Source organism: Sphaerodactylus townsendi, linkage group LG10 (assembly GCF_021028975.2).
Source record: "Sphaerodactylus townsendi isolate TG3544 linkage group LG10, MPM_Stown_v2.3, whole genome shotgun sequence".
NCBI lineage: Eukaryota > Metazoa > Chordata > Lepidosauria > Squamata > Sphaerodactylidae > Sphaerodactylus > Sphaerodactylus townsendi.
In genome coordinates this window covers 49,089,627-49,111,220 of record NC_059434.1, presented here as the reverse complement: position 1 = coordinate 49,111,220, position 21,594 = coordinate 49,089,627, and the positions used below count along the sequence as shown (strand labels likewise).

Here is a 21,594-nt window from a genome sequence, read left to right as displayed (position 1 = left end):
GCGATGGATGGTGGCGGATGCATTATAGGCTTTTTATCTCTATGGTGAACGGCGCCGGCTCCTCCTTTCGGGGCGGCGGCCATTTTGGCCGGGTGGCAGCGGGAGCACGTTGTCTTCGTGTCCAGCTGTGAACCCCGCGGGTCCCCCCCCTCCGCCCTCCTCCCGGGCGGGAGATTCCTCCCCTCTTAACCTTCCTTGGTAAGTAGAGCTGGACTGCGGGATGGGCTGAGTCTCCGTGGCTCTTTCCAGTCTGTTCCAGTGGGACCACTGGATCAAAGTAGCAGGGAGTGTTTGGCCCGCAGTTGCTCCAAAGGGCAGGGTGACGGTGCCTTCCTCACGAGTGTAGGAGCCCCGCGCATACATGTGGGCAGGACGCTCCTTGACAAACCTGCGACTGTTTATGGGCAGTTTTGCCGCCTTCCCCCATCACCGGAGGCTGACAGGCCTGTTGGCTTGCCCTTTCTCTCTCGTTCATGAGTCTGTCTCTTTCGAGCGAGGCAAATCGACATCAAAGTGGTCTGTAAGCAAAAGATGTTAGAAGAGAAAAGGCGTCAAATTGCCATGACAGAGCGTCTAACGTGGAATAGTTAACTATCAGAAATGTTGACGTTGTGGTCTCTTTCCTTCAAATAAACACTTAACAATACGACCATGTATTGCTTCCTGTACTCTCAGTTTTGCATTGATGTTTTGTAAATGCATGCGAAGAGGGAATGTTTCAAAAACTGAGCAAATTCCAGTCTGTTTCAACTTTTCAACTGTAGTCTTTCCATAATTCTTTGGCACTTTCACAGTGAAAGAAGAACATTTTGTGCTGGTAGATTTGACCTATTTGAAGTATAAATTTTAGGGCAATCTATAATTTCCAGAAGAATATCTGCAGTGTTATAAGTCAACATGTCATTCCCTTCCCCCTTGCATTCACTAATGCTGTTAAGTGATGCACTTCACTAATACAAGGTATCAGAGATAAGGGCGGTCCTTATGTTTTAGCTTCTGTTTGAATGGTTAGGAACTGTTGTGGGCAGACACTGTACTGTCTGTGTGTATGCGTGAAGGGTATGGGAAGAATTGCTTATTTAACATTACTTGCAAAAGACTATATTAATCTGTTGTATCATTAATAACACATTTGTTGCAGCATGTAATTTTATTCACATCTTCAAGACTTGGTCAGTAGTAAATTCTGTTCCTAGACAGAAATGTAGTAAATTATAATTCCTAGTAAATTAGAAAATTCTGTAATAGTAAATTCTGTTCCTAGAATTAACGGAAGTGCATCACTTAACAGTTGTTGTAATGGAATATAGTTTAAAGATACATAATGTAGACATGTTCTTGAACCTAAGTAGGTACATGTCCTGCCAGTGGCAAAACAGAACCTTCTGGGACTTTCAGCATCACAATGGCTGCAACTCTCCTGAGGGAGAGACAAGCCTGTTGTCTGTTTCACTTGGGTGGAATATGTTTGAGTGACAGTAGCCCCCTGGTTTAAAGAGAACTACCAGAGAGAAAGATACTATGCTCTGCAGAGATGAGAATGGAGGGGTGAGGGTACTGGAAGAAAGCCTGCCTACCACCATCTCAGTAATGAGAAAAGAAGCTGTTTTTAAGCTATAAGCAATGCTGGTTTTTTTTCTGAAGAAGATAAGAAATCATATGCTTCAACCAGCAAGAATTTACTTCTTACAAACAAGTAATAAGTACAACTGAGTTCATGAAGTATGTCATAAATTTCGCCAGGTCGGAATAAGAAATCTTGTTTAGAGCACTGTTGGTGCTGCATTGCTGGAATGCTCCTTCGCAATTTAAACAAATAAAAACATAAGAAGCTTGCTTAAGAAGAGGAATTATAACTCACCCAGATTTGTAATCCACCCAGAATAAAAAGACTTCGTTTTGATGTAGCTGGAAACTGAGAGCAAAAAAAGGAGAACATAAAGGCTGATTCAAAATGAGAGCTATTTTGCATCTACTCATCCCAGTTTCATCAGACCAAATGCAGAGAATTGAATCAGTGCTTGCATCTGTACAGAAAGATATGTTAGAAACGAAAAATGAGATTGATAAAGTTGATAAATGTATGTAAGATTTAGCACAACTGAAAAAAGAGATTAAAGATGTTCAAAATGTCTCAGATCTCTCAAGCCATGGTCATGAAAATGGAAGTTAATAGAAAGGAAATACAATGCCAGGCTGAAAAATTAATTGACCTGGCGTTAAGATGGAAGGAATTTGCGTTGACAACTCCTACCTTGCCAGAACCAGATGGAGAAGATTTGAGCAAGGACTTTTCTACTAGGGCAGTGATGGCGAACCTTTTTGAGGCCGAGTGCCCAAACTGCAACCCAAAACCCACTTATTTATCGCAAAGTGCCAACACGGCAATTTAACCTGAATACTGAGGTTTTAGTTTAGAAAAAATGGTTGGCTCTGAGGCATGCATTACTCGGGAGTAAGCTTGATGGTAGTTGTTGGCTTTGCTTTGAAGCAACCATGCAACTCTTCGAACGGGTGAATCACAACCCTAGGAGGGTTTACTCAGAAGCAAGCCACATTGCCAGCAACCGAGCTTAATCCCAGGTAAAGGATCGTGTATTAGTTCTTCGCATGAAAATCAGTGGGGTTTAACAGCACTTAACAGGATTACCTACACTGCTTCCCCAAAACTAGGTCTTAGGTTTAATGCTAATAATTAAGCCCAGCGGCCCAGGCCAGCCTAGATGTGTGTGGGGGGGGGGGGGGGATTTCCCTTCCACATGATGAACTCTGTTTGTGTGTGCCCACAGAGAGGGCTCTGACTGCCACCTCTGGCACCCGTGCCATAGGTTCGCCATCACTGGTATATGCTGTTAACTGTCTTTTAAAAGAAGTGTTTAATTAACCATTCCTGTCCTTTCATCTTCTTTCCACAGCCGAAATGTTCTGTTTCTTTTTTACAAAAGTGTCAATCTCACTGTTGAATTTTAAGGTTGCTGGGGCAGGAAATTATACTTCTTATATGTTGTGCCATCTGTTTATTAAAAGGCAAATGATATAACTGAGATTCTAAAACGTTTGAGAACTTGATTCATAAAAATGAAACAACTTAAAATGTTCTAATACATATTACAGTATTTCGGACTCCAGGTGGATGAAAGGTGGTTTTGTACAAGTAAAAGTGACATGTGTGCTATAGCATGTCTTAAACAGTTACAAATACCATCAAACTGGAAGAACTTATCTCTAAATGCTATCAGATTGGAAGAGCTTATCTCTGAGGCAAGCCTGCAACAGTTGAGACACACCAAACTGACTCCCATATATAATTGTAGTCTATCCAATAGTGTATTTGTCACTCCCCTTATTTTTGTACTTCTAAGCAGACAGGCTCATCCTGTCTCCAGGAGGCTGTGTTTGGCTTGGTAGGGTACAGCTTATGGAGATCTGCATGAATAGAACTGATGATACTATCATAAGAGGTCCCATTTTACTTTTTCTCTTTAATTTTCTATCCCCCACCTCCTTATGCTCCATTTCTTAATGGGTTATCTCTATGTTTTGTCTTATTGTTGGGTTCTTGAATATCTAATCACTTAACAAGAGCATGCTCAGAAAGATTAAAGTATTCCTATTGTCTTACCATACCAAATATACTGATTCCTATCAAAGTGTGTTCTTTTAACTGGGCAATATAGCATCTCAAAGGGCTCCCATCTGGCTTTAGCACATGTAAATATGTCTGCTAGGGCCCAAATTTTAGTGACCTAAGCACTTTTGGTTAAAGCTCACTGGAAAATTTAGCCTGTTCAATTCATGTGATTCCTGTTTTTCAGGACAGTGCTCTTGTGGATAATGAACAGGACAAAAGATGGAAGCTAGAAGTATGCTAGTATTATGTTCACCTTGTAATTTTGTAGCATTCATTTCAGAAATAAATAATAAATCACAGTCCTTGAGGATAATGAGGTGGTTTTACAAGAGGTTGCCTCTTTTCATTTGGATTGAAGCTAGTTCAAGGAGCAATTAACAGCTTGGATCCAAATAGGGACTCCCTAAAGCAATTTTGAGGTGACTTTAGCATTAAAAAAACCTTAAGGGCTGGAGAAATAAAATAATGGCCGCAACTGTAGAAGAAGCGTACTAGTACAGAAATGCTATTAGATGTGGCTAGGAGTGCTGCCTTCCTATGGGCTGACCATGAGAGGATATAAGAGAATAAGAGACCACGATACTTATAGCACTTAACCTGTGCTGTTCATTGCCCCATTGAACTTCTTGAAGCGCCTAGAGCAGGGGTAGGGAACCTGCGGCTCTCCAGATGTTCAGGAACTACAATTCCCATCAGCCTCTGTCAGCATGGCCAATTGGCCATGCTGGTAGGGGCTGATGGGAATTGTAGTTCCTGAACATCTGGAGAGCCGCAGGTTCCCTACCCCTGGCCTAGAGAAGATCAGTACCTTGGTTTTTTCATAGTTTATTTATTTATTGGATTTATATCCCACCCTATCCCCACAGGGCTCAGGGCGGGTAATTGCCAGCCTACAGGATTCACAGTAGTCCAGGCAGCGCTTCATTAAACATCTAAGGCCAACTCTGGATGGGGAGAGAAGGACTGCGTCGTCTGCGGAGAGCAGAATTGACACATGAGATGTACCCAATTTTGGAGCATGACTATCCGCTACTGAAGAGCAGAGGGTAAATCACTCAAAAAAAGATTGAAAACAGTGGAAGTCTGGATGCCGCCCTGTTTAACCCCTTTGGAAATGGGAATACTGTCAGACAAATGGCTTTCATGGGAGCACTTAATCCAGCAACTGGTATTTGTGTTCAGTTGCCTTATTAAGAAGAGAAGTCTGGCATCAGTTTCAAGGGCAGTCAGTTTTGCTCAGAGTAGTGCTCTGAGCACAGAGTCAAAAGCTGCCTTTAGATCAATAAAGGCAGCATAGAGTTTGTTGTTTGCATTAATTGTGTATTTACTGACTATGCGTGATAGCACCAAGGCCTGCTCCAGAGGTGATTTCACTTTACAAAAGCCTATTTGTTCAGCCTCCACTGCACAGGAGTGGAGCAGCCACGACTGAAGTTTCTTCACTAGTAATTTGGCACAGATCTTCCCTATCACCGAAAGAAGACTGATAGGATGGAAGTTGGCAGGCTCTGAGTGAAAAGTTACCAGGATATTCAGTAGGTGAGGAGGGAAAGACTTGCATCCACAAGGCAGGTTACTGTAGAGAATAAAAAACACAGGTAAAATGCAGGTATATTAATAAAATAAAAGATAGGCAAGACAGAAGCTTAGACACAAAAAACACTGTCCTTTTCAGAAACCTGTAGAAAATGACTAAATTCCATACACACATTGTCTTGGATGACTATATCAGTTAAAAATATTTGTCAGCTTCATATGAGCAAGCAACTAAAACATGTATACATTGAATTATTAAACTAATCAAACTTGCCAGGTCTGCCTTTGATATGTTGGATCCTAAGTCATCTTCTACTTACATATGAGTCACAAGATTTCTATTGATTGCCCCATTCATTGCAATCCCCCATGCTGTACGTTGCACTGTTTATAAAGGCCCATTCATCTGTAGGAGTTGCATGTTGTCAGGTCGCTTCTGACTTATGCTGACCTCACAAACGAATAACCTCCAAAATATCTGATCGTTAACAGCTTTGCTCAGGTCTTGCGAACTTAGGACCACAGACTCCTTTATAGAGTGAATCCATCTCATGCTGAGTCTTCCTCTTTTCCTGATACCGTCAACATTTCCTAGCATTGCTGTCTTTTCCAGGGACTCTTTGTCTTTTTGTATCGTGATCAAAATATGACAGCTTCAGTTTAGTCATTTTAGCTTCTAGGGAAAGTTCATGCTTGATTTGATCTAGACCACAAAAAAATATGCTGGCAAATACACTTAGGTATATCTTTTTAAAATTCATGCCTCTGCTACACCTGAAGTTTGATTGCATTTCTTGTCAGTGTTGGTGGCTGTCTATAAAAATGGGTACTTCAGTCAACTTTTAGCCAGTTTTGAGACCTTCTCTGGATAAAAGTATATTAAATAATATTGGTACATTATACCAGAGTGTGATTCCTTCCTGGTTTCAAGGAGTGCTCCTCTGTTATCACACGCTTTCAAACTCTCTGAATGTTATTACCCTTCTTGCCCGTAGGTATAGAGGCTAGCTGAATGATTTGAGAGATTGAGAGACTAGGATCCTTCAGAACATAGGTGTCAAACTCGCAGCCCTCCAGATGATGGGAACTGTAGTCCATAACATCTGGAGGGCCGCAAGTTTGACACGTGTTCTTCAGAACAAAATAGGCACATTTTCCCTTTCACTAACCAATGAGTCAGGGGTGGTGTGTGCATATGGAAAAGGGACTTTGGTGGAAAGGCAGAGAGACCGTGCCTTATTGAGCAGTGATCATGTCATAAAGCCCTACATGGCTTTGGGACTCGGGTTTCCGAAGCCTGCCCTGGAAAAAGAAACCTCAAACATATGATACTGAGTGCCATAAATGTAGAGATAGAAATTAAAAACTATGATCTAGATCCTCATGTATACAAACATGAACTGTGGTAATAAGATAAGAACCCAAGACTGAATATTTTTATTCCTTAACCATTTTTTTTGTTTCTTTCTAGAATTTGAATTTTTCTCTTTAGTTGGTGTACACACGTAATTCCAAGTTCCTCGTTATGGCTGATAAGTTAACAAGAATTGCTATTGTCAACCATGACAAGTGTAAGCCAAAGAAATGCCGCCAGGAATGCAAGAAAAGCTGTCCTGTGGTTCGAATGGGTAAGAAACTTACAAGAAGCTTAGATTTAACATAATTGTAAATACATAAAATGAGAGCAGGAATAACCTTTTGACGACATATTCTTAGCCCTAGTTTACATATGCAGGAAATATATGGTGATAGAATGGACTGCAGGTGATGAGTCCCAGTTGTAAATATGCCATGGATAAAAATATGTCAGTGCAATTAAAAACAAATAGATCCCAAAGGGAAGTTCTGTCTTCTCTTTGCTTGCTTTGGCACCTTTCTGTTTTCAGAGAGTTCTAGCATTCCAAATCTGAGCCTTCATTTATAGTCTGCCATGGGGCTGTCCTGTCTACCACTTGAGCATTTCACCACCCTCCCCCTACCCTAGTCTCTCATATGTGTAATCAGGCCTTCAACTGTGGGGTCAGTTTTTTATTGATGCCTTGCATATTATTTGCTACTATAGATTTTTAATTTTTTAATCAGCAGTGTGCAGTTAAGGCCTCATAATAAGGGTTGAGGAGCTTTCATTTAGCACTTGGGGAAGTGCAATCTTGGGGGGAGGCCAAAAGAGTTCTGGCAGTGGCATGAGGAAGCACCAGCGTGGGTATGCTAGCACAAGGGGCAAATACACTGTGGCACCCAAATGCGCAAGCTACTGTTGTGCTGGTGCTCCTCTGGCTGGTGGATGTTCCGGGGGGTGGACCTGACTTTAGTTGGCCCCTCCACTGGGATGCTGGTGGAATCTCTCCTGGGGGTGGAGACCCTGAGCTTACCTGTTGGCTTCCTCATGACCCAAGGCAGGCCGCCCACTTTGACTAAAGGTGGTAGACTTATGTCCACCTAAAGAGTCGTAGGACTCAAGCCAAAGACATTCTGTGCTACATAGCGAGACCAGGGATTTCTGCAGTTTGTCTTGCTTCCCATATCACCTGTGTTTCATCATTAATATTCTTTTTCACCAGGAAAACTGTGCATAGAAGTAACATCGCAATGCAAAATTGTATGGATTTCTGAAACACTATGTATTGGTTGTGGTATTTGCATTAAGGTAAAGATTATCTCTTAATTGCCTTTGTACATAACATTGGGGCTGCTTGGACTTGACTTCTGTTCTCCTTTCATGCCAGGTGAGATCCCTGGGCTAATGTTCTTCTTTCCCCCTATCCTGCTCTTTCAGTTAAGCCAAGACCTGTTCCTGGTGTTACCATGTGGGTAGTGAGGAGAGCCTCCAGAGCAGCCTTGTTTTTATTTAGAAGTGAAAAGACAATTTATGACTTAATTCTGCTTTTTCAAGTAAATTCATTGCAACTTGAGTAACCCCTGTGTTTTTACCATTTCATAATTAGGAAATTCCATCCTCTTCACTAGCACAGTTCATGTTGTCAGTTGTTTCTTAGCTTAAAACTATGTCTCATGGAATCCTGCCTGATGAAACCGTAAATGTTTTGGACAGAAATGTGTGTTAATAATGCAGTCCTTTGCAGAATTGCTCTAACTGCCCACTGAAACCATTCTTCATAGGATTGTACTGTAAGCATTTACGACTGAGTTTTGAGAAAGGGATGGGAAATGTTTTCAACATCTTACTCTGTAAATTAATTTGGAAATATTAGAAAGTGAAGGTAGGTCACTTCCAAATAGTTACCACTGGTAGTAAATTAATCAAAGAAATGTTGTGACAATTCTGTAATTGGCTTCCAAGTCTTGCAGTGCAGTTTAATGAACTAATTTTCTTTTGTGTTGCAGAAATGTCCTTTTGCAGCCTTGTCAATTGTTAACTTACCTAGCAACCTGGAGAGAGAAACAACACACCGATATTGTGCCAATGCCTTCAAACTTCACAGGTATCTCCTACAATTTGTGGAAAATTATTCATACAAATGAACTGTAATATAATTGGAAATTTTGTGCCTCTTCCTCTAATTTGAGCTGTGGAGTTATTGCTTGATATAGAACACGGATCTCAGTCTTTTTGAGTCTGCAGGCACCTTTGGAATTTTAGGAGGGAGTTCTAGAGATGACATAGCTCAGGGGTCTGCAACCTGCGGCTTTCCAGATGTTCATGGACTACAATTCCCATCAGCCCCTGCCAGCATGGCCAATTGTAGCTGGACCCAACATGGCTGCTGCAGAAAGTGGATCCAAATGCAATACCTTCAACAGCACACTGTAGAAAGATCACAGCAGGGGGATAAAAAGAAATGAAGAAAAGCCTGAGGGGAGAGAAGAGGGGGAAAGAAAAGGGGAAATAAAAAGGAGAGCCTGAAGGAAGAATGGAACTTCATGCTGACTTAGGAAAGCCCAAGTGCTTTCTGACTTGCAGCTGTGGAAAGCCCTTTCATTTGTATGAGAGCAGCCTGTCACAAGCCCTGCCTTACAATTACTTCACCCACTTTCTGAAAAAAACTCGACATCTTCCTGACACCCACGAACACAGCTTAGGGGAACCCTAGTGTAGTTTTATTTTTAAATAAGCTTTGATTTTATTATGAAAGTCCTTGACTGACAGCTGGAGAAGTTGCTTTGCAACAAAGATGAAAATTTGGACTGGTTTATATGTGGGACTTTATCACTGAATGCCCCTCACATGATTGTTCTGGGAGTTTCTGAAACCCCTGATTGCAGGGAGATTAAAGTAACAGTCTCAATGGCTCTGCAAGATTCTACTGAGAACCATGCAGTGTTCTATGGAACCCTTATTCTCTTTTCACATAGAGCTCTCTCCATGTGTAAGCTTGGATACAGTAGCCTGAAAAAAAATGTGATCAGGTTACTGATTTTCAAGCCATTGGCCAGCAGAGGGGCAGTGTCCATAGAAAGCTTTTGGCTGAACCACAACAAGAAAGCTGGCTCATCTCTTTTGGGAGGGCAGGCAGTTGATTTCCTCTGTAGGTACAACCATAATTTGATTTTTGTTGCTTTTTAAATAGTTCAATGTGATTAGCTCCCCCTTTAAAGCAGAGAAGCCATGACTGCCATTCAAGAGGTAACCTGCATGTACTTGAAGGTGTGGGGTAAAGAGGCACGGAAAGTGTTGCTTTGCATTGCACTTTCATTGGTTAATGGGTCCTTTTCACGTTGAGAGATGAAAACATATTGAATAAGAGTGAATATATTATGACCTCCTCTTTCTGCTGTGTTCCTTTTCTATTGCATTTGCTCTTGGGTTTAGGTTGCCTATTCCACGCCCAGGCGAAGTGCTGGGGTTAGTCGGAACGAATGGGATTGGAAAGTCAACGGCCTTGAAAATTTTAGCAGGAAAACAGAAGCCAAACCTTGGGAAATACGATGTAGGTATTGCAAATAAGTTGCGACCTAAATTATGATGACTTCATTAGCATACATTTTGTATTTTTGAGATCTTGTGAAATTGAAAACTAGTAGAGTTTTCTAGGCTAGTAGAAATGTTGAGCCCTTATAATTATTAGAAAATAGCTACAGCAGTGTTCAAAGAAATTTAGTTTTCAGCAAAGTGTTCAAGTTTCAGTACATTTTTGATTACCAGCAGCATCCAAAAGCAGTCGCCCCTCCCCCGTGCGCACACACACATCCAAAAGCAGTCCCCTCCCCCCTCCCCGCACATACATACCAAATGGCTTCTTTGATGTTAGGGTGTAAGATTCCTTGTGAGGACAGGTAGGATAAGGAGATTGTCATAGAAAGAGGGCAGTCATGGAGCACATAAGTTATGTCATTCCCATCAGTCCCTCCTTTGTACTACTCAGAATCAACTTCCATGTCCAGGAACCATTTCACCTCCTCCAACTGTGCATTTGATTGATTTCACTTAATGTCATGGGTGGCTTATTTATTTATTTATTTATTATTGGGTTTTGTATACCGCCCTACCCCCGAAGGGCTTTGGGCGGTGAACAACATAAATCACATATAAACAATAACCCTTAAATACATTAAAACAATTTAAAACGCAGCGATCAGTAACAAACAATGTCCACAATAACCTTCATTAAAACCCTCCCAAAAGGGGGAAGAAAACGGGTCCCATAGATGGCAAGAGACCCAGAAAGATGAAGAAGAGGAAGAGGAGGGGGCAAATGCCTTTTGTAAATGTATTCATGAAGGTTAGGGGTCAGATCCAACCAGCTTTTCTTCTGGTAGGAAAAGACAACCAAAAAGGCTACCTTGCCTGGATGAAAACCAGGTTGGACAGGAGCTGTGATAAGGAGATTGAAGGAGATTACCAGGAAAAGTTGGCTGGATCTATCCGAAGCTAAAGATTATTTTACTTCAAAAAGTGCATCGTGCTTGGCAAAAAATATTACATTCTTATATTGGTACTGACATTTTCATAGCTCTAAAAAAAGTCAGATATTTGTTAAATAATATATAAAGCATTGGTACTGCTATGTTCTTTAGCCTGTTTTAATATCCATGTTTTCTAGAAGAATTAAGTTTTCTGTGAGAATATGCAGAATGACCTTTCCTAGTTGTGCTCTGCACAGAGTAGATGAAGTAAATTAGTTTCTTGAAGATGTGCCTTCTGTATTGTTTTCTTTAAATATGCCTTCTAGAAAGATTAGTTGGTGAGTCCTTGATTTGAGAGTCAAAGGAGAGAACTTAGAGGAGATACAGCAGCAACAGCCAAATAAATCTGGCACTATCACCCCAAGAACTCTTAACTGCTCAGAGCTCATTCATCAGGCCTTGCAAAAAGCCATTGGATCAGTACATCATTGCGCTGTCCGAGGCGTGTATTTGTGCCTCTCATCCTTGTTTTAAACTTTTCTGTGTAGGATCCTCCTGACTGGCAGGAAATCTTGACTTACTTTCGAGGATCTGAATTGCAGAACTACTTCACAAAGATCCTGGAAGATGACCTCAAGGCCATCATTAAACCTCAGTATGTGGACCAGATCCCTAAAGCTGCTAAAGTGAGTAAAGCTGATTGTTAGTTGGGGTGTGTGTGTGTGTGTGTGTGTGTGTGTGTGTGTGTGTGTGTGTGTGTGTGTGACAAGTTTTCACCAATATACAAGTTTTCACCAACATACATTCTTGAGATCGTTTAGGAATAAGCAAATATGTTAGCGGTATATCTGGAACAGTGACTGTTCTGTGATTGTGACAGGGAACAGTGGGCTCAATACTGGACCGGAAGGATGAGACTGGAACGCAGACGACTGTATGTCAGCAGCTTGGTAAGTGATGGTTTTGTGTAAGATATTGGAATATGCACTTCAGTAACTTAACTGAGTTTTTAAAACATAATATGTTTACCATGAGCTGCATTGTGTAATGCGAAATTACTCAGTTGCTTATAAACAATGTTGATTTTGGGTTTTGGACCTTATCTAGTACCTCTCAGCAATCATTTGCAGACAAATTAATTTTGAGACCTGTACATTTCTAGTAGCAACAGAGCCCGAGACCACACTCTAATAATGATAGTCAGTTAATGGTAAATGACAGCTTCTCTTCCTTTTCGCTCACTTTCCAAGGTATTCTATGCTTCTTAACCTAAATGCCAAGGGGAAGCATCAGTATTCACTGCCTTGCTGACCGAACTATATGTGTGCTACAGCCAAAGTTACTCATTGTCAGAGTGATGATACACTCTTTTATACAGGTGAAAACGCAAATGCTGAAAAGGGCATTTGCATTTGGCTATTTACTGCTTCTATAATGTGTGGCAGATGGACATTATTATACATTTCTATGTGCCAAGTGTTAAAAAATCTTTGCAGATTTGACCCATCTTAGAGAACGAAATGTTGAAGATCTATCAGGAGGAGAACTTCAAAGATTTGCCTGTGCTGTGGTTTGCATTCAAAAAGCTGACATGTATGTATGAAATGTGTCATCCCAATGCTACTGGAAAGTTGCTTCTGTGGTTAGAGTGGACAGTGTTATTTTCCTGTGGCTGTGGAGTTTAGGGGTGGAGTCAGCTTTATTTGGCAAGGATATTTTTGATGGCTTGTAATAAACTTCTCAGGGTTTTTTCTTATTCTGCCATGGAGGCCAGACCATTTTGTAGTGTAGGGGATCATTAGTTTTAATGTTGCTTCAATAACATTGAGTCACAATCCCCACCTTTTTGGGAACATTCTATTCCCACTTTGCTTTGGAGTATTGTATTACCCTAAGGATGAAGAAACAGTAATGTTAAAAGACAGGAGGTTTCGGTGTTGGCAAAAGTCCATCTTTTAAGTCTGAAAAAATTGGTAGCCCTTGACCTGTCATTAAACCTTTTATATTTTATTGAAAACTGAAGTTTTAATGTGAGTATATAGAAAATTGTACCTTACAGCATGTCTTACATACCTAGCATGAGGGGCACTCTAGGGCAGTGGTTCTCAACCTGTGGGTCGCGACCCCTTTGGGGGTCAAACAACCCTTTCATAGGGGTTGCGTAAGACTCTCTACATCAGTGTTCTCCATCTGTAAAATGGATAAATGTTAGGGTTGGGGGTCACCACAACATGAGGAACTGTATTAAAGGGTCACTGCATTGGGAAAGTTGAGAACCACTGCTTTAGGGGATTGCTCAGATATGCGGTAGGTGTATTGGCCAATCAGCCCACTCTGCATGTTCAGACTTGCTAACAAAGATGGCATCACAAAGGAGCAAAAGCTTTATAGTTGCGGAGTGAGTAGAATGCTTGGGTAACATGAAGCCATTAACCCCAGGAGGATGGGCTCATAAAGCTAAACAGTATTTTTTGGAACACTTATAGCATTATAGTAGGCATTTGTACAAAATTGGAATGTCTCACTGTTTTTGCAGGTACCTCCCTGCCAGGGTGTTATCTACCAAATCAAGGGCAGCTTTCAGACACACACAAAAAATAGTTGCCTTATGAACAAAACTAGGCATGCCTTCTACCATTGCTTGCTTACAATTTTGTCGGGTCAGATTGTGTTGCTTGGCAGTCTGAGCCTGGTCTGGTGCCTTCCACACATGCAGAACAGTGCACTTTCAGTCCACTTTCACAATTGTTTGCAAGTGGATTTTGCTATTCTGCACAGCTGCAGAGTGCATTGAAAGTGCATTATTCTGCATGTGCGGAAGGGGCCTCTGTGCTTCCAATTGGCCATCCGTGTCTTAATTAATAAGATGGCTGAAAAAGAGTCCAGATAAAAAGGAGAAATTTTGCTGCTATTGACTGTTCGTGTAACTTAGGAATGGCTAATCAGTTAATGTGTTTTTTCTCTCGGGATAGCTTCATGTTTGATGAACCTTCCAGCTACCTGGATGTTAAGCAACGTCTAAAGGCTGCCATTACTATTCGATCACTAATAAATCCAGACAGGTAAATACAGTGTTAGCTTCGCCTTTCTTTTGATCAAAGTAATAGAAAAGATTTGTTTGTAAATGGATTCTTGCTATCTCCGTGTCTTCTCAACCAGGAGAATTTTTGTACATTTTAGGGCTGTAGGCTAAACAAACTTTGGGAGAAATTAACAGATTTTCCACAAGAGATAAACTTTTACCACTTTGGGTATAAATAATTTGGATAACACAATGTTTTATTGTTTGATTTAGTTGCAAATTACAGAAGAATAAAAGCAGTTGGGTAACATTATAATTACCCAGTGTTGGAAGTTGTTGGAATATACCTAACTACTATAATCTAGGACAGGGGTACCCCAGATGTTAATGGACTACAATTCCCATCAGCCCCTGCCAGCATGGTCAATTGATAACAGATAATTTTATGTCCAAATAAATCAAAATCCTAATTTTACCAAATTTCTAGGGTATTTACCAACCCTGAACAGCATCACTTCCAATGTTGTTTAAATTAGGGACCCTGGGTGTGTTCTGATTTGTGAGTTGGGGCATGTTCTATAATGTAATGGTGACTTTGAGATGACCTGGTGCAAAAAATCATTCTTTAGTTGTGGAGTAAGGGGGGGTGGCCACCCACACGAAGGGGCAGGGCGGAAAACTCAGATTTTGCCCTGGGCTCCATTTTCCCTAGCTAAGCCTCTGCTTGGCTGGCACTGGGAAAGCTGTGGGTTCTGTGGTACCCAGAGGCAGCACACTGGACACCCCTGTTATAAAAATGGCAGTATCAGAAGCTGAAATAACATTTGTATTCTTCCCAGATACATTATTGTTGTGGAGCATGACCTGAGTGTGCTGGATTATCTCTCTGACTTTATCTGCTGCTTATACGGTGTGCCAAGTGCTTACGGAGTCGTCACCATGCCTTTCAGTGTACGAGAAGGTAAAACACCAGAACCAGTATTATTAAATCCCTTTTTTCCTACTCCATTGCGTGCCACACTACTGATAACTTGATTATTTAAAATATACTTATAAAAGTCAAAACCCTTTATAGCTTGTTCAAGTTATGTCATTCAATGAAGCAAGTAATATTAGACCAGCAATTGGCTTGAATGGCCTCTGGCTGTCTTCTATGTTATGATGGCTGTACTTATTCTCTGCATGGTTTGTTCTGTATGTTGTGCAGGTAGGATAGAGTCAGTGGAGGAGGTTTTTAGTAGGTGAAAAAAACCTTATTTTTTATGGTCGTTGCCCCAGCTTAGATGGAAATGTTTGCTGTCATGCCATAATCATCTCTTCACTCATCTCACTCACAGTCAGTTCTCACAGTTTAATCTTATTATATTTGGCATTTATTTACAAATGCAGTCTTTTTTTCTCCCAGGCATAAATATATTCTTGGACGGCTACGTTCCCACAGAGAATCTAAGGTTCCGAGATGCATCCCTAGTTTTCAAAGTGGCAGAGACAGCTAATGAAGAAGAAGTGAAAAAGATGTGCATGTATAAATATCCTGGAATGAGAAAAAAGATGGGAGAGTTTGAGCTATCAATTGTCGCTGGAGAATTTACTGACTCCGAGATCATGGTCATGCTGGGGGAAAACGGTGAGTGCAAACTCAGTACTATAGTTGATCAGATGTTATAGTTCAGAGGTATGTCAGATGTATAACTGAACAATATTGCTTGCTTCCGGTCACTTTTCTCCACGTCAGTTTTGTCAAATCCCAAACAATGCTTACCCTTCAAAATATCCATTAGTAATAGAGAAGCCTCTGTATTTAGGTCAGCCAGGCATTAGCCAATATTGAGAGTGTTTTCTTTTTTATCTCTTAGGAACTGGCAAGACTACGTTCATTCGCATGCTTGCAGGAAGACTTACACCCGATGATAAAAGTAATGCACTTGAATTGATTTCATATGCTGTTTGAAACACTGGTTTTATTTTTGTTAACAGTGACTACATGATGTCTCACTGTCTCTTTTTTTTAAAAGGTGAAGTTCCAGTTTTAAATGTCAGTTACAAGCCGCAGAAGATCAGTCCTAAGTCTACAGTAAGTGGTGTTGCTTTGGGTTTTTTTTTAAAAAAAAACCTCTAAGCTTTAAGATGTCAGACTCTCGAATGTGGAAATAACAGAGACTGTAGAAAAGTCCTAAAGCAGTTTATTTCTTGCAACACAAAGAGTAACAATAGAAAGCAGGATCTGAGCTAGAGAGCTCAGATCCAGGACCTATATCCTTTAACCCACCCACCCCCGTTTCGCCCCACACTAAATGTCCACTACAGTTTCTACAAAAATTGCACTACAGAACTTCAAAGAACCTGGAAACTTTTCACACCTCTTTGTAGATGGGCTGGCGCCAGGAGGTTGCCAGGAGGGGAAGAGGGAAACAGGAAAGCATTTACAGGAAAACATTTGCAATTTACACACAGCAAGACATCTAGGTACTGACAGGCATGGCCCTGGCGTAAGATTGGAATTGGAATAATAAAGAGGGCTTCAGTGAACTACATGTGTGCTTCTTATTTGAACAGGGAAGTGTACGTCAGCTGCTTCATGAAAAGATTCGAGATGCCTATACACACCCTCAGTTTGTGACTGATGTAATGAAGCCTCTCCAAATAGAAAATATAATTGATCAAGAGGTATTATCTATAATATATGCTCAGTTTTCCCACCCATCGCTGGAACATCAAGTGAACACAGCTTCTAACTTTGCCCCTGATAGGTTCAAACGTTGTCTGGGGGTGAGCTACAGCGGGTTGCTCTCGCACTCTGTCTTGGAAAGCCTGCCGACGTCTACCTGATCGATGAACCTTCCGCATACCTGGACTCGGAGCAACGTTTGATGGCAGCCAGAGTTATCAAACGGTAATCTGGCAGTCGGGGGGGGAAGGGGACCGCTTGCCTGATGTTAGTTTTGCTGCGTTCGTAGGCATTCGTTCTTTTAAAAGAAACAAACATTATTTCAGAAGCCTCATTCAATGACTTTTGTGTTTCAGTTTTATTCTTCATGCTAAAAAAACTGCCTTTGTTGTGGAGCATGACTTCATCATGGCCACCTACCTAGCGGATCGTGTTATTGTCTTTGATGGCATTCCATCCAAGAGCACAGTGGCAAACAGGTAATGAGAAACATGGGCATCAAAGGGTGAAACGTAATGCATATGTCCAACGTGTGTGTGTGGCTACTGCTAGTTCAGAGGACCGCTGTGTGTTTCTTTTGCAGCTAGAAAATGGGGTTGGATCGCAGCACGTGTTTGCTAAGGGAAGGATTACCATCAGTGGAGCATGACTTTTTTTTCTCCTCCCCTCTCACAGCAGCAGCATTTTGGGCTGCAGCAGGAAGGGGGAGGTCGCATGCTGTGCAATTCGAGGCAGGGGTCCTGCATTTTCGTGTTTTTGGTTTATTCTACAGACTAGAAGACTGTGTAGATTCTTATTCTGTGACACGTTCAGCAGCTCATATCATGCAAGTTATATGAGGCAGTGTGATGATCAGATGATAAAGAAATTAATGATAAATCCTACTGTCAGTTTCTGTCATTGGATTGTGTGCTGTGATAAAAGTAGAATGAAAGCCACATCCTACTGTAATTTGGTTGGCATGATTATGGAAATGTTGTTGGAGCATTACACGCTTACCTCCTTACAAGTCATTAGAGACAGGCTACAAAACACCCAGAGTAAAGTGTAATCATTAACTTACAGCCCCATCCAGATGTGTGGGCCAAAATGGCTTGAGGAGAAATCACGGACCTGTAGATTTGCCCTCCCTGGCAGAGGCATTCCCGGGGTAGATCCGACCTTAGTCAGTTTCCACACTGGGTTTTTGACAGTTGTACCCACTGCCCAGGCCCTTGGATTTATGCCCATTAAACCCTATGGAACCCTATTATGCTCATTAAGCAGTGGCAAGAGAGTTGCATTTCCCCCCCCCCCCCTGTACTGCCAAAAAGCCCTGTAGTGACAGCAAAGCGGCACCGCAGTGGCACCTTCCCTGGCCGCCCAGGTCTCTCCATTGGGCTGCCCATATAGCCAGTCAACTATGACCATCATTTGTATTGTATGGTTGTAAAGACTGTATTGGAGATTTACCTCCTCTTTATGTAGATTAGTGGAACATCTGAATAGTAGTTTAAGATTCTATCACTCAAGTGTTAGTCAAGATTAATTTGTTAGGAAAGCCAACAACCTATATGCACATTTGTATAGTTAGCTCTTGTAAGTTCATCCAGCAAAACTATTATAAGAGGCCCTGGGCTATATACAGATTAAGCTTTATAGAGTGAAGGATATAGTATAGCATAATGATAGCTAAAGCAGCAGAGATAGTTATCTTATATGAGTAAAAAGGAAAAGGGAGACCGTGAAAGTAAAAGGCTAAGTAGAAAGAAAGGCTGGCAAAAGAAGGTTGTACTTTGGCTGTTGATTCTTCAAGACTTGACAAATATACAAGTCTATAAAACACACAGATAATAGTAACATTTTAATGCATTTCCAGAGATAATGGACCTCTTTGGGGGGAAATTTGGCTAATGTCGGTTTCTTGTCCTTCTGCTCAGGGATCAGTAGTTTATCTCACATGTTGATTTCGTGTTTCAGACAGTTTCTTCTGCTTGAGGGCTGTAACTTCCCATTAGAGCTTCTAGAAGTGAATTGCTGAATATTCACTACTTGAGTTATGATTCTGAGAATACCAAGGGGGAGGGGTGGAAATTCCAGTGAGATTTCCTTAAGTGTAGTTACAGAAAGTTAAGTGAACCAAGTGTTTGCATCAGGTGGACAGACTGTAGGAAAAGAATATGGAGGTACTATAGTAGTTAACATCTATGGAGCTCCTTAAAGGAGGTAAAGGCAAGTATTGGATTATTTTCAGCAGTTGATGATTCATGGTGGGGAACAGGTGCAGGAAGCCAGATTTCCATCCTTATGAGTTTGTGTGAGCATGTCATTCGTTCGAGAGCTGTTTGTCCAAGTCACCAATAGCTCACTCTCTGCCTCTCCCACCATATTCTTACATTCCTTTCAGACCTACAAATATTGTAATAAATTTTCAAAATGTGGCAACTCCGTTTGCTGCCCTACATACCTCACACTCATTTTAAGAAGTTTACATTGATTGTCCGCTTGGTTCTGATTCAAGTTGCGGTTGTGGTCCTTACCTTTCAAGCCCTTAGTGGCTTGGTGTGCAGATAGGAACCGTGCAGCACGCATGATCTTCAGGTGCTTCTGGCCTATTTTACCCCCTTGTTAAATCTGCTGCTCAGTTTCAGCTTTTCCAGTGAAAGACCTCCTTGTAGTGGAACGGCGGAATGTTTGAAGACGGTGCCCACGGCATTTTAGGAAGCAACATGAAGCATAACTTTAAAGAGAATCCTTTGTTGTTGTTCTGGCAGGGACTGTTTCATTTGTGTTAACACTTCAGCAAGGTAGCCATGTTAGCTATCTCAACAAGGCACCTCACATCCTCGAGTGCGGGGGCAAGAGGGCTAAAATGTCTTTCAAACGTCATTTCGTATGTCTTATGTTCTAAAACCAAAGGGATTATTAATCTATATTATTAATATAGCTGAAATGATGTCTGGTACTGATGGAAATTTTATAGCCTGGCACAACTGGAAGCCAGAGTCTTTGTATAATACTTGCTCAAGGCTAACTGACTGTATGTGAAATCCATTATACTCTGCTGTCCCTTGTTCAGGAATGTTACCTTGGATTACGAGCTGGGGTTATTATTTGACCCCACTGTGGCTGAAATGCTCACGTCTCTCGCATTTGTTGCATTGTAAAGTACGAGCAGTTGCACACAGTTAAATTACCAATCTTTCAAAGTTTCAATGAGAATTAAAACCATGGAGTGGCTTGCAATTAATCACAAACCTCCTGTTAATTTTGGAAAAGTAATGTATACGTTTGATTTCTTTACAGCCCTCAGACACTCTTGGCTGGCATGAATAAGTTTCTGTCGCAACTTGAGATTACTTTCAGAAGAGACCCAAACAATTACAGACCAAGAATAAACAAACTCAATTCAATTAAGGTAAGAATGGTAGACATAGCTAATTCTGACCTGAGTTACTTTCTATCTTTTCCTTCAGGTCTTGAGTCCAAAGTAACTTGCCGTTCTGTTGGCATAACAGCAACTCCTCAGATGGAATGCCTCTTCCATTTGTACGAGGGAGGAAAAAGAGGAAGTTTCCTTCATAGCAGACTTCCGTTTTCCCCTCCTTGCTGTTCTTTTAGGTTCACTGATCTACGGGAGCACAGTATTGACTGGCACTGAAAGCTGGGGTGGAGCAGGGGTGGGGGGAGGGCAGGGGGGAATCTTAGGATCCAAGCCATGGCCTTTTATGGATAAATAAAAGCCCCTCGTGTTGTCCTGCACACTGGCTATCTATTGGACCATCTGCCAATCCCCTCCCTTCCCAGGGTTTGATCACTGGGGTTGGGTGCCAGACGTCTTCTATTATTAATCAAATTATTTATTGAAGGCTACTACTGCTGCCGTAGTTTTATAGTTTTAAGGTTTTGTATTTTAACTGGGGTTGGGTGCTGTGTGGTTTCCGGGCTGTATGGCCGTGTTCTAGCAGCATTCTCTCCTGACGTTTCGCCTGCATCTGTGGCTGGCATCTTCAGAGGATCTGATGTTGGAAAAGCAAGTGGAGTATATATCTGTCCAGGGTGTGTGGGGAGTGTCCAGGGTGGGTGGGGAAACCTTGTCTGCGAGTAACAAAGGCGGCAACCAGGTCAATAGTTGAGGGCATCTGAATAGAAGTATGAGTAACAATGAAGACTATAGCCTGGGAGTAACCCTGTAGATAGCAAGGTCACTGGTGGGAGCATCTGAATAGAAGTATCCTGGCCTTTGTTTCTTTTGTCTATGGTCATCGACCGTGAAAGCCTTCGACAATACATTAACTGGGGTTATTCGATTTGTTTTATTGTATTGTTGTTTGTTGTGCACCGCCCTGAGCCCTTTGGGGGTAGGGCGGTTTACCAAATCGAATAAATAAAATATATCAGTATTCAGCAGAGGAATACTTGCTGATTTCTCCTTTTCTTTTCTAGGATGTGGAACAGAAGAAAAGTGGAAACTACTTTTTCTTGGATGATTAAATGAAAAGTTAATCAGTTGATAAAACTGAAATGTTCGTTACATGAAATGCAATCAGGTTTCAAAATCCCGCACTCATTCCAGAAATAAAAATAGTGACATGGTGTACTGCTCCACAGCAGTGACAAGGCCATCTTTTGGATGTCATATTTCAAAGCAGTGGCAGTTTTAAGTTACCGTCCCAAAACACAGTGTGCTTTTACACAACTTAGGAAGATTTGGGTTCAGATGTAACTTATTAACGTACCGAATGCTGACATGTTTCCAATTTTCAGTCTTTCAGCTGTTTTCTGTACAACATGGTTTACAAAAAGTCAAAATATAGATTGCTATTTTAAAAAAGAACACTTGAATCTCTCCGATTGAGAGTTTCATCAATAAATGTCCATCTAAACCTACAAGTGGTGAGATTCTTTAAGCATGCAGCACTGTGAATTTGTTTTCAAGATATAAACGCTCAA

The 21,594-nt window shown here is 41.3% G+C and overlaps 1 protein-coding gene across 2 annotated transcripts; it reads left to right on the top strand.

Annotated features, from left to right (window-relative positions):
- Positions 1-39: 39 nt before the first annotated feature.
- On the top strand, positions 40-21,531 carry ABCE1 (ATP binding cassette subfamily E member 1). Of its 2 annotated transcripts, XM_048508907.1 has the most exons (19): positions 47-198; positions 4,498-4,677; positions 6,639-6,795; positions 7,729-7,814; positions 8,513-8,610; positions 9,939-10,056; positions 11,521-11,658; positions 11,853-11,922; positions 12,469-12,565; positions 13,945-14,034; positions 14,834-14,955; positions 15,400-15,621; positions 15,851-15,910; positions 16,010-16,068; positions 16,551-16,661; positions 16,745-16,887; positions 17,019-17,141; positions 19,948-20,059; positions 21,088-21,531. In XM_048508907.1, exons 3-19 carry the CDS (start codon positions 6,693-6,695, stop codon positions 21,133-21,135), a joined length of 1,800 nt encoding a protein of 599 aa, XP_048364864.1. In that variant the 5' UTR covers positions 47-198; positions 4,498-4,677; positions 6,639-6,692; the 3' UTR covers positions 21,136-21,531. The 2 variants fall into 2 exon arrangements, with proteins under 2 accessions (XP_048364863.1, XP_048364864.1); XM_048508906.1 differs by lacking the exon at positions 4,498-4,677 and having other exon boundaries at positions 40-198.
- The last annotated feature ends 63 nt before the right edge of the window (positions 21,532-21,594 follow it).

Coding starts and splice junctions, on each gene's coding strand:
- ABCE1 (XM_048508906.1), top strand. CDS start 6,693: ATGGCTGATAAGTTAACAAGAATTGCTATTGTCAACCATGACAAGTGT. Junction 6,796..7,728: donor CTGTCCTGTGGTTCGAATGG/GTAAGAAACTTA, acceptor CTTTTTCACCAG/GAAAACTGTGCATAGAAGTA. Junction 15,622..15,850: donor GGTCATGCTGGGGGAAAACG/GTGAGTGCAAAC, acceptor TTTATCTCTTAG/GAACTGGCAAGACTACGTTC.